Source organism: Anas platyrhynchos, chromosome 3, assembly GCF_047663525.1.
Source record: "Anas platyrhynchos isolate ZD024472 breed Pekin duck chromosome 3, IASCAAS_PekinDuck_T2T, whole genome shotgun sequence".
Taxonomy (NCBI): domain Eukaryota; kingdom Metazoa; phylum Chordata; class Aves; order Anseriformes; family Anatidae; genus Anas; species Anas platyrhynchos.
The window spans coordinates 11,022,782-11,035,369 of record NC_092589.1 but is presented as its reverse complement, the minus strand read 5'-3'; the positions used below and the strand labels follow the sequence as shown (position 1 = coordinate 11,035,369).

General features: G+C 37.9%; 1 protein-coding gene across 19 annotated transcripts in view; it reads left to right on the top strand.

Moving 5' to 3' along the window:
* SLX4IP (SLX4 interacting protein) overlaps positions 1 to 10,583 on the top strand; it is a 77,376-nt gene extending 66,793 nt beyond the window's left edge. For all 19 annotated transcript variants that reach the window (XM_038176716.2, XM_038176719.2, XM_038176720.2 and 16 more), the window contains 2 exons: positions 7,142 to 7,251; positions 8,770 to 10,583. In XM_038176716.2, coding sequence (XP_038032644.2) covers positions 7,142 to 7,251; positions 8,770 to 9,589 — 930 coding nt within the window. In that variant the 3' untranslated portion in view covers positions 9,590 to 10,583. The remainder of the gene's footprint in view (positions 1 to 7,141; positions 7,252 to 8,769) is intronic.
* The last annotated feature ends 2,005 nt before the right edge of the window (positions 10,584 to 12,588 follow it).

Sequence of the window (12,588 nt, the reverse complement as noted above, 5' to 3'; positions counted from 1 at the left end):
AGAATTTCAGAAAACGCTCACAGAGATGAGTAAAGGGCATTGGGACTGTAAATGAAAATCATCTGTCGATAAATGCAAAGTACTTTACTGAAAAGAGCAATTACAGTGTTCATGCATGCTGCTGAGTTGAATAAACTAAGATCTCTGGAAAAAGGCCAAGATACTGCTACGTGGAACTGACTTAAAAATCTTTGTTCAATAGCATTATTTATCTGAAATGGAGGCAGAATTTGAATGTATATAAGAAATTAAATAAAAAATAATACTTGAATTGTCTTAATGCCGGTAAGCAAGTTGAATACCTACCTCTTCATTAGGATATTATGTACCTCAGTGCAAAATACAGATGAAGGGTAGTAGTAGTACAGAGGGTCCTATAGCTTGAGCATAAATGATTAAGCACATAAAATGATTTCCATATGAAGCAATCTTCAAAAAGGAGGGACAAATTGAGTAATCTTTTACTGATTTTAGTAGTTGCTTCTTATAAGAGTAATCCAGTTGATTTAAATGTAACTACTTAACAGTGCTCACAAGAGCTCATTTGTCAAAGCCTTGTGGTTATTTAAGATATTATCATCTGTCATCATCCTTTCACCTCCCTCATTTTGCTCTCCCCTCATGCTCTTGCTGTCCCAATTTATCCTGGTGGTTAATGCGGATTTGAGCTCAGATTCTAGGCTTTTCATTGAATTATGTTCTTTGCTCCTGGCAAACTTTGAGAGGATGGGCACCTCCAACAAAGGTGCAGTGTGGAAAGCTGGCATTGATAATGTTTAAAGCTACAGTGAGCTAAAGGTTTTATTTAGTCACTGTGCATCTATGAGAATTTAATATTTCCTGGCACATTTCCTGGCCACTGATTTCCTGGCATATTTCCTATGCCCCATCCACCTGAGTGACCCCAGTCCCTGCTCTGGTCACCTGCAACAACTGAACTTCCCTCTGTGGAGACATTTATAAGGGTTTAAAACGTTAAAAATTGGAAAGTTGTTTCCTCATTTTCACTTTTCTTTAAACATGTAACAGCTGACTGGCTTTGAGGCCTTGGTGAGTCTGTCGTATTTGCATGAGATCGACCTGTAGGTTTAGAAATTATCTGGAAGGACCAGACCGCAGTGTGAGCTCAGAAATCTTGGGGGCTTGGGGGGACTGAGTGTTTTGTTCTGGAAACCAAGCTAAAACATCAGCTACATTGTTGAACAGTAATTCTTCCCTAGGCTGTGTGGTTCTGCCTATGTTACATATTTTGCTTGTATATAGCCAACAAGATCAAGAATATGTGATTCTTTCCAAGGTATCCTACGGTTCTTAAATGCTATTTTAATTGTATAAAGAGAACAGTTGTTTGGGAAAAAAAAAAAAAAGGTGTATTCTGTGTAGATTTTTTGTAAAGAGCCTTACTTTTCCAAATACTCATGTGATGATTACCAGTAGATTCCTTCTCTCATGGTTTCGTATGTTGCGGGATGGGTTTGAGCTCCATATAAAATTGCTGTTGTCTTATTTTATTAAAAAGGTCTTTAAAGTATGTGTTATATATAACATATACATGTTTTGTATGTGTTTGTTGTAATGAATAGAGGCAGAAACCTTAAAATTGATTACAAAGGTTGGCTTAAGATGCATGTTTTTAAAACATTGTTTTTCTTAAAAAAAAAAAAAAAAAAAGCTTTTTTTTTTTAGTGTCCTTACAAGAGGTTATTTTCTTTGAAAAGCTATTGTCTTTTCCTCCTTCTTATCAGTGGACATTCTCTCAGAAGATAGAATCTGAGTCTTCTACCATCAGTGTATAAAATCAGAATGATTAATAGCTCAATTACTTAACATTAATTTTAACACTTTTTGCCTTCAAGCAAATACACACAGAGTGTATCACGTGCTTCTGAGTATGTAAATAAATCATTTGTTTCGGGAGCACCTTCCGTGCCTTTAGAAAAAGCTTTATGAATGTTCTTTCTACCTGTACTACACATGTCAAGTTTTAAACAGCTGCCCCTGTAACTTTGATTTTTTTAATATAGTATCACAGTTTTTTTATGCCATTTGCAGCTTATTTTTATTTATTTTTATTGCAGGAATTTTTCTATTATTTTCCATTATTCAGCAAATGTTCAAATGTAAACCTAGAGGAATTTCCCAAATTCAGAACAGTTTGGGATTTCTGCTATACCCAAAATATCATTACCCATCCCCTCCCCCCCCCCAAAAAAAAAAAAAAAAAAAAAAAAGAAAAAAGACTACTTGAACAGCAAGAAGGAATTTTCCTCATAGGAGACACTTGCTCTAAACCATGCCTTTGGAGTGTGGGGAATTGCTAGGAGTGATGTATCAAGTGAGAAACTCGGGTTCAGATCTTGTCCTTTGGACACTGGGCCAAATCTTGGACTAAACAGTGCAGACCATAGGGACTCTTGATGAGCAAAAGCTTTGTAGTTGAGAACCTGCAGACTGGAATCAAAATGTATGTTGGTAGTAGGTAATGCAGATGGCTGATCAGGGTATTAGATTTTGCGTTCTGTGCTATGCTATTAGCAGGTTACACACTGGAGAGATGCCATTTTCTCTAGTTTCAACTTTTTCAGAAGAATGTATTTCAAAACCATCAGCATTCCTTAAAAGTACCTGCTTCAGATGGTGAATGGGTACACCCTTGTACAGTGTGGAAAGTCATCCTTGCTGTTTTTTCGTGCACCTTTCTGACACACAGAACAGGACAGCCAGTTTTAAAATGTAGAGCAATATTCTGCAAGTCCAGTCAAGGAACAGTATTTCAGGTTGAGAATGCTATTCCCATCTGTACTTGGGAAATGACTGGGAATGTTTTACAGTGGGGTAGGCGTTCATAAGTAGCATCTGTAGGACAGATCAGTTGCTACGTTGGAAACACTGAAAAATTTGTCATGGAGTCGTGAAATGAGACGTAATCGGAAGATTTTTCTTCAGACAGGATAGGGCACAAGACTAGACCCAAAGTCCTGCCCTCGTCTGTTTTCTATTAGATTATAGTACCTGTTCATTCTTCACTGACAAGCCTCCCCACCTGCTTAAGTCGCCCCTTTCTATTTACCAGCGTGCAGGGAGTCCTGTATGACCTCTCTGATCTGATGGTCATCTGTTATAACCATTTAGAAACCTAAAGATTAGCCTATATGATTGAGCTCATGATGCTGCTCAAGTGACATTAAGAAATATCATACAAATGCAAGCTCACATAAAGCTCCCAAGAATAAGCATTTGTTTCATTTCTTTTACTGATTCTAATTTTATTCAATTATGTGTGACTGGGATAATACTTTATATCCTTGCTTCATTAGCACTGTTATATTCAGCCTGACATTAGGTGCTGTCTCACTGCATGTGCTGTATGGGGCCTCAGTGGGGACGGCTATATGGCGCTTTGATACTAAATATGATTTATTGGACCTATTGATGTTTTCTATTAAGTTTGTTTGATGAGCAAGTTGAGCCACATTGATAAGTGCAGCTCGGGAACAATGTGGTTTGTTTCTTTTAACCAGACATGAAATGTAATTATCCCATAGTGTTACTTGATTGGTACACAAGCATGTGCCACCGTTAGTGTAATAGGAAATAACTGGAAAATATGAACCCCAACCAGAGGAGGGAAGGGGGCGGCATTGTTCAGTCTGAAAATTTTTCTTTCAGCCCAACATCCTAAACCCTCGACTGAAAAAATATTTGTATGAGCAGTATTACCAGGCTGACTTGTGAAAAGGCCAAAGCTTTTATTCTTCAGGATAGTGAGTTGTGAGGATTCTTGACAAGTGCGCATCCATAGATTGTTACTTTGCAGGTGTTTACTGCTGTATTGTGAGACTGGGTTGTCCTGGTGAGAGCTGCAGTTGGTAGTCACCCCACTTTGTGATGTTTCTGAGAGTTTCTTTTTGATTTTGAGTTAGAGCAGGTATATAGGTAGTAAAAGAATGGATTTTCAATTTGACAAGCTTTAAAGTGAGTATATCCTGTGCCTAGCAGTCATGTTTCTGTGCGGGTCTTAGCAGAGAATTCTTTTTTTCCAGGCATCCCTTTGGATAAGGGTCTTCAGAGTAGGTTCTGTGAGGTCAATGTTATGAACAGGTAGGCTAGGAAGTCTTTGTAAGCTTAATTTCTGCAGGCCCTTCTTTGCTGACTTTTAGTGACAAAAAGGAGCGAGCTTACCCTAGGATTTTAAGAGCACAGATTTCTAATAGAACTTGGCAGTTCAAGGGCTAAAGAAGCATTTTAATCTTTTGTGCCCACCCAGTCTCTATACAAATGTAAATATGTCTGTCTTTAACAATTTGCCAAGAAATGTGGTTTTAATTTGTTCGCAGCAATCCCACTCCCTGCAGCTCTTTCAGAGTCAAGTCACAAGTCTGGCGGTGCTTTAACGTTTTTCTCTGTCATGGTGTCATTGTTTATATGATGTCTGCTTCTGCTGTCCTCCTTTTTATGCCTGGAATATTTTTCTTTAATTATTTCACTGCCTAAAAGGAATTTGGGATTACTAGACAGGATGAGAGCAGATTAGCTTTTTTTTTCTTTCTTTAACAAGTTCTGGAGTTCCCATAGGAAATAAATCGTATTCCCAAAACAGGCACGGTTTTTTATTTTTTTTAATTAACTAAAATTATTAAGTCTAATAAAGAAAATAAAGGAAGTATCACCAGTAATGGCTGAGTGTCTTAGTAGTATATGGAGTGCCCATTGTTGTTATTTATGACTCTCTTTGCATTCTATTGTGGACTTACTCCAGCCTTAGGGAGTTTACATCACTCCTAATAGCAAAAGGCTCTCTGGTTCCCACAGAGTCTTTCAAAGACTGACTCATATGCCTTATGTTAATTGTTCAGCTCTCAAAATACAGCTCTTACAGGGTGTGGTTCCAAGGGGAAAATCTACTGTACTTAGAGGGCATGTTCAGAAGTGTTTCACATATAAATCATTTTGATTTTTTATTTTTTAATGCCTTAACCCTTTTCTGTCACTACATTCTGCGATAAATTATTGGAAAACAAAACAAAAGCTTGACGATAGTGTAGTGAGGGAATGTGTTTGCCCTTCACCTCTGGCCCACTAACTTCCACTCTGACTCAGCTCAGAAGCGAAATGGCTTTGTTGTCTTTGCTCCTCTCCTGGGTCTGCTCATCACACACTGCAATGACTGCACATTCCAGGCAATGACCATTCCCTGCTCACATGGTGATCCAAGTTAGAACTGAGTTACTGCCTACCTGCAGTAGTAAGGATGTGTGGATAGGAACTGTCCACAACCCTTCTTTCTGTGTCGGCACAGGGGATTTTGTACAAAGTGCTGCTTTCCACCCATTGTTTACCACATCTAGAAGAATCATCTCTGTGGACTGGTGATCCTATCGCAGTCTGCCTCCCTGAGGTCTTCAGCTGAGGGCTGAAGCAGATGTAATGTAATTAGCTTCCCCAGTTACCATAAATCACAACGAGGGAAGTTCAAATGCTTCTGTGTGTACTTCTTTGGCTAAGTAAGAGTGCTCTCCGACTGCTGCGGTACAGAATTATTGTGCAAGAAGCTTCAGTCTGAGCAGCAAATGTTACTGGAAATCAGAATAGTTTCTACAGACCTTAGAGTCTATGCCTTCCAAAATTAACAAAGCTCATTAGTATCTTGATATTCCCTTTTTTAATAGCTTACAAAATACAAAGATGTTTTAAGTCAAGGGGCATCCATGTCTCTAGCAAGAATAGAAGCAGCAATTTATCCTTGAGATTAAACTAGTTAGGCTTGATTTTTGAGGTTGAAATCACATTGCGTGTATGTCCCATGTGTTTTGTGCCTACTGTAAGCACACGTGTTGCAGCATCAGAGCACAGAACTTCATGTGTCTGTTAATACACACAAAAAGATTTGCACAATTTGCCTCTGAAATGAAGGCTCAAAACAGCTGTAGTTTTTTAAACAGTCAAAATGGCCCTTTTTCTTTGCCTGATTACCCTCTTTCTGCTTACAAAACAGGAAGCTGATTGCACTGACTTATTCTTCTGGAGTAGAGGTGGGATTTACCCTCCTCGTCTATAAAACTTAAAATAAAATGGGCAGGGCTTAATCCTGTGTAAGTGACAGGTTTCTGAGCGGTGTTCCAGGCAGCAGTCATGTACATGCTTTGGCCTCGTGCCTCTGCTGTCCCTCTGTGCTTCGGTTCTTTCATACTGCCTGGCTCTACTGCACTAGGTTCACAGTGAGACGGCATAAAGAAGCAGTCCCTGTGTTTGATGAGCCCCAGTCAGAAGTTGCATTATTCAGCCTGATGAAGAAATGTTATCAAAGAAAAGGAGATACACAAAGCCTCTTCTCTTCTTGACTTTGCCACTTTTTTTTCCTCCTCTCCCTAGCCTCAGAGATGATACTTTTTTGAAGCATGTGGTTGTTAATAGTGAAGTCAGCAAATGGCCCTTCCCTCATTGAGATTGTTTCATTGTGAAAGGAAATGCTCACAGCTTGAAGAGAGAGCATTTTCCTTCCCTCCCTCTCGCCTCAATTTCATATTATATAAAACTATGGTACTGCTGTTAGCTGAGACCAGAAAGAATTCCCCTGTTGTCCTGTAGTAGCCAACCACTACAAGCTGTGAGCGTTTGAATGTTAGTATTAAAAGTTTTAACCCTTGCCTTCTTAAATGAGTAAGTAATACTCTGTATATTTTCTGTAAGTATGGAAAATTATGGGAATTCTTCTGAGAATAAGTGTATAGACCACTGCGCCAGTCAGTCTCTTCAGAAAAAAAACTGACAAACATGCTCCTGTCTGCAACAGAGATTCCTGGCATTTGTCACAGTTTGAGCCACAAAGATGTCAAATATTTGCCAACAGTTTCCTCAGATGGTTTGGAAAGCTACATCCTTTACATTGCAGTCTTGTTTGTTTGCGGTATATTTTAGCATATGAAGTATGTTCGCTGGGAGTCTGAAAAGGGAGTGAACTGACTAGACTCCCAAATATTAAAAGATTAAAAATAATTCTGTACTTAGCCATTTCTTTTAGACTGCTTGGATCAAAATAATAAAGAACATCTGTACGTCTTAGTATTAGAAATGGAGCTTAATGTTGAATAATCGTTGCTTGATGTGTCATGTTTTAAACCTGTGTTTTCTTTTGGAGCAGAAAGAAGAAGTTTCCAGTGGGACATCTGAATATTTTACTGCATCTGCTGAGAACAGAAAGCTTAAGATTAGTCTGAATGAGCAGATAAAGCAAGACATCTTGAAAGAAATGTATGTCGCTATTGTTTCTAAGCTGTTACATCTATAATCTGATAAAATTTGGGTGAATAGAGTCCAGCCTATGGAATAAAATGTCAAATAGTATGAACTCCTCTGTAAAATATTATTTGAGATTGTTAAGAGACTACTCCTCTAGTCTGAATAAGCACATAAAATGATCTTTGTTATTTTGTACAGCATGAAAAAAGCTATTACAACCCACATAGATATCTCACATAGCGTGCGGCAGAACCAAAACAGGGTGTTTTTTTCTTGAAAGCAGCTCTGAGCCAAAATAAATAAGTGATGTTTGAATCTGGTGAAAAACACTTGCAAATATATTTTTTGTTCGTTTTGAGAGTCTGCAGCATACCACAATATTAGTCTGAATCTTTGGACACAGCTGAAGAGTGCCATGTAGATGTGGTATAGTGGATGGGGAGAGTGTGTGGGTCAGCTGAATGTTTTGCTGGTCCTCTGCTGTACCAGGATGCCATTGGTACTTGCACAAACTGCCAGTAGTTCCAAATGTTTAGTACATCAACTGTGGAATCAAGGAATTGCTGTGACCCCTGTCAACTTTTATTTTAACCTATGTTGTTTCATCTGTGATGTCTTTAGAAGGGAGATTAGATTTGGAGTTATGCTAGCTCTACCTATTTTGTAAGAGTTCCTTTTCCATAAAGTTAAATATGTAGAGTGGGGAACTGCTTGGTGTCAGTGGACCAGCAGAAAGCAGCCCCAGCATCGGAGGATCTATAGCAATATCTTTAGACTTGAAATCTTACATAGGCAGCTTCAGTACTTGTGCATAAAGTTCATCGCACAGCCTATGTGAAGTGTAGATTTGGAGGTAACACTGCTGAGGAGTGTTTACATATTGACACTCCATCGTGTCCCTTGTGATTCACTTTTCGTGTATAATTCCTTTCAGAATATCATCTGTGTGCATTACCTAAGTCCTTCCCAGATGAGCAGGCTTGATATTAGATGAGTAGTGGTTAACTTTAAAGTAATGCTTTGAAATGTCCTGGGAAAAATTCCAGAGGAACGTTTCTAAACTAGAGATTAGAAATACACAGACGCACACACTGCCTCTCCCCCTTGCCCCCCTCTATTCTTTAGATATACATTACGCATATGAATATATGGGAATGGTTTGAAATCATTTGGGCACTTATGAAATACAATTTTATCTAGCCAGCTTGGGAAGGAATTCAATATACTTCTGCAGAGTTGACCTTTAACATTTGTAATGAATCCAGTTCTGCCTCTTGGAATAGAATGTGAACTCCTTCATGGCTTAGTCATTAATAAGTAGGGTTCCCCTAGTGCAGTGGAAAATCAGATGGATAACACTTGATATTATCCACACTAGACAAACATTGCTGCTTGTCAAGATGATATAGAGGGATTTTTTCCATGTTCAGAAAGAGGGTTGCCCTAGTGGTCTTTCAGAGTTTGTAAGAAGGGCAAATTGAGGCAGTAGAGATTCCTTTTTATTAAAAACAAAATCCCTTTATATTGCAGTGTGAAAAGGACAAAGAAAAGGAAAAGTAGCATGAGCAAACCCCAAACCAGCAAAGACTCCAAGAAAGTGGATCTTGGCTCATTGGACTCACAGACAGAGAACAGAAAGAATGACTGTCAAACTTCCACCAGTCCTCAATCTGAAGTGAAATGTAGGAGTACAGGACAACTAAAGGATTGCATAAATACAGCTGAGAGCAACTTGGAGCTTCCTATTTTAGAGATGGAAAATAATGTTAATCAGAGACAGCCAGAGGATACTAGCAGCCAGCGAAAACCTCACTCTGTGGAGCGGTTGAAGTCAAGACTTCTAAGCAAGAACCCTCCTTGTAGCTATGAGTCAGCACTGCTAGATCCAAAACAAAATCAAAAAGTGACCAAAACACAGGCTCAACAAGGGAGTTGTGGTTCAGAAGAAAAGTTAGACCATTTCAAAAAAGCATCCTCTGAAGAGGCTACTTTAATTCCTAGCAATACCGAAATGACTAAGTGCAATGATGGTTGTTCAGGTCTGTTCTTGGAGGAGAAGACCCCACTTAATTCCAGAGTGTTTTCTAAACAAGACTTAACAAAGACTGTGTCTGATGAAGAGTCACTTACTTTGGGAAAAAACCTCTCCCAGCCTCCTCCTGTGGGGCACAACATAGCGCAGACAAACCAAAATGAGCCAGGCACAACCACCAAAGAATTACCTGCCATGTCTTCGTCATCTTGTTTAGAACTGCAGCCTGTGCCTGTGGAGAAGCCTACCCAAAAAAGGAAAAAAGAGGGTGAAGATGGTCTCAGGAAGTTAAAACTACGAAGGCTTAAGAAGTCATAAAACCTGAGATATTACCTCGATGGTATGGATGGACAGCCAGATTTGTGTTTGGAAAGCGTATATAAAAAGCAATTCAAAATAATGAAAAATAATCTCTAAATGTCCAAATTAGATAAACTTTTAAAGAAAAAATAGTTAACTAAACATCATAGCTGTTTGGTACTGTAATTAAGATAATTCTGTTATGTCTCTTGACATTAGACCCATAAATACTGTACAAATCAGATGTAATATTTACAAAAGGAAGAATCTCCTATAAAATATTTACTAAGCAGAATTTCAGATCTCTGCGTGTTTTGGTACTATTAAAAAGTCCTGACAGCTGATGACAGAAAAAGTTACAATCACTTTTGTAATCTGTTAACAGTTGCAGTTATCCATTTTTTTTGATGTTTCTAAACACACGGTTTATTTTAGTAAAAATCAATCCTTTTTCTGCATTAGGAAGTTTGTGGTTTATTCATGTGATCTTTACAACAGTAAGGCAAATTGAGGTTATTTCAAATAAATCTTTAACCAGATTTTAATACTGCTGATAATTTAAGGACCACTTTTCAGTGGGCTTTCCAAATAACTATAGTTTGTGCTTGGGCAGTTCTGACAGGAATGTGTGTTTCTAAAGTGAGCTGTGGATACGAGTGATCGTGCATTCGCTATTTGGAAAAATTAAGATTATTTATTTTTATGTGCGTAGTCACCTGGATTTGCAAACATTGCTGTTGGGGAAAGTTCATACATAAACATGCATGCACTTCTTTATGCACTCAGATTTCACAATCAAGCCTTGCGCGTATGCAAGGACAACAGTCTGTGCTTTTCAGGTGTTAGCGATCTGAGTTATTTTTTAGTTTAAGATACAGGTAATTTTTAATTGTACAGTGCTTTTTAATAATGCTTTTGTAAGTTGTATGCTAATGTGCTAAGGAACTGTAACTTCTTCTTTCATGTTTATATTTTTAAATGGCTAAAATAAAATTACAAGCAATTTCCTTTTGATCATTCTCTCAAAATCAATTTGAGCACAGACGTTTTATGTGAAGCAAATTTTGCAGAAATCTTACAGACATACACTTAATGGTGTGAGTAGCTTTATTTAGATTAATTGGAAGATTCACATCCATAAGCGTTGGAGTTGGTGCGTAGTACACGTTAGAGAGCTAGCAAGTCGGCAGTTGACAGCAAAACACTGTCAATTGAACAGCATCTTTTCTGCTGTAAAAAAAAAATCTGCTTTTGCTGTAAATGAAAAAGATTCTGCATGCCTGCTAGAAGACACTTTCTCTTTTGTCTTTCAGCCTGTTTGCATGATGTTTCTCATAATGCTTTGCAGTAAGGTTGCTAATGCTTACCCATACCCGTCTTCAGGCTCTGCAAAAAGGTCTTCCTAGTGACAAGCGCAGTGAATGCTCCAAACAAATCTGGGTTTGGAAGAAGAATAGCTTGAGGTATGTTTACTCTTGTCTTTTCTATGGGCTCAAGATACTTTGCTAGTAAGGGAGTGAAAAGCACATTTTTAAAGGACTTAAAAGAGGTATAAGGAAATTTAATAAATTTTCAGAAAAATAAAAATAAGTAAAACAGTCATTTGATACTTTATATTAAAGTGTATGTTTTCTGGACAGTTTCTTGAAGTCCTTACAGTGCATAGCCTAATAAAAAATAATGCAAGCATATATTCTAGTTATTCATATATATTTCCATTATTTTTACCTTGCTTTTCACCTGGATCCTTTTGACTTTTCCATGACGTTCTTGGTTGTAACAGAAACCTACAGGAGAGGTTTAGATGATTATGTGAGAACAGACACATGTTGAGCTCACGAAATTGCTTGTTGCTTCTTTTCATTTTATTCTGCTTAGCAAAAAGACTCTATGCTTGCTTTTCCAAACTGGCAAACACACTGATTGTTCCTGTGACAATTGCTGACAGACTCAAGCAAGTATGCCCCAGATTAGTACTCCTAACAGTTTGGGATTTTGAAGCTTCTATTCCTCTTGCCCTTCTGCTCTCCAAAAGAATTTAATTCCAGTATTAGAAAAGAGAGCTCTACCACATATAGCTTGTATTATGGGATACCATTGCTATTATTATTAGGTCAGCCTTATAATTACAAATTAGTTTCAATTGTAACTGAGCAACATATGCAGCCTTACAAATGGATGTCATCATATGTTTATGGGGAGCTTGGGTAGACAAAATCATTATCTTTTATGTAGCTGAGAGCATTTGATTTTGCATTTAGGATATTTTGTTATGGTATTTACAATGCTGTTTTACATAGCCTTACTGATAGCACGAAACCATTTTCCTTTTCAAACAATGATGTTGTAACAATAAGAAATGTAGGGCTGGAATGTTTAGAGGGTTAGAGCCTACGGATTATACAAATGGACTTTTCAAAAGTACATGGTTGTATCAATTGTAATTACTGGCTTGTTAGGATCCTAGGCTCTTTTGAAAGACCCACTGCTTTCTAAATGTGTATTTTGAGCTTAATTTGAAAAGTTGTCTCTTGAATCCTTTCAGAAATGCAGTTATTTAGGGAAAAATCATTCTTGTTTCTATAGACTATGGATGATGTTGCTGGTCAAAATTGTTCTTTCTTTTTCTCCATATGGCAGCACTGCTATAAAAGTTTCCCGTTTGTAAGTCTTATGGATATTTTATGTGATTCTGATAACTGATCTGTGTTCACCATATGCCTCTGTTATCTTTCTGTTTTAACCCCAAGGTTCTTCTCCTCAGTCTTGTTTTTTTTTTTTTTTTTTTTTTTCCTTTATCTACAATCCACCTGCATCCAGATCACTGACAGGTGTGTGGTCTGGCATCCTCTGGAACCACAGACCTGATTTCCAAGTCAGGCTTAGGAACAAAAGGGAAAAAAAAAAAAAAAAAAAAGCTGGAAAGTGAGCCCGAGCAATGTAAAATTAGCAGTTTGCAAGTCTTGGCCCAGGCTTGCTATTACAAATTTGCTTCAGAGCTGCATTAGCATACCCTT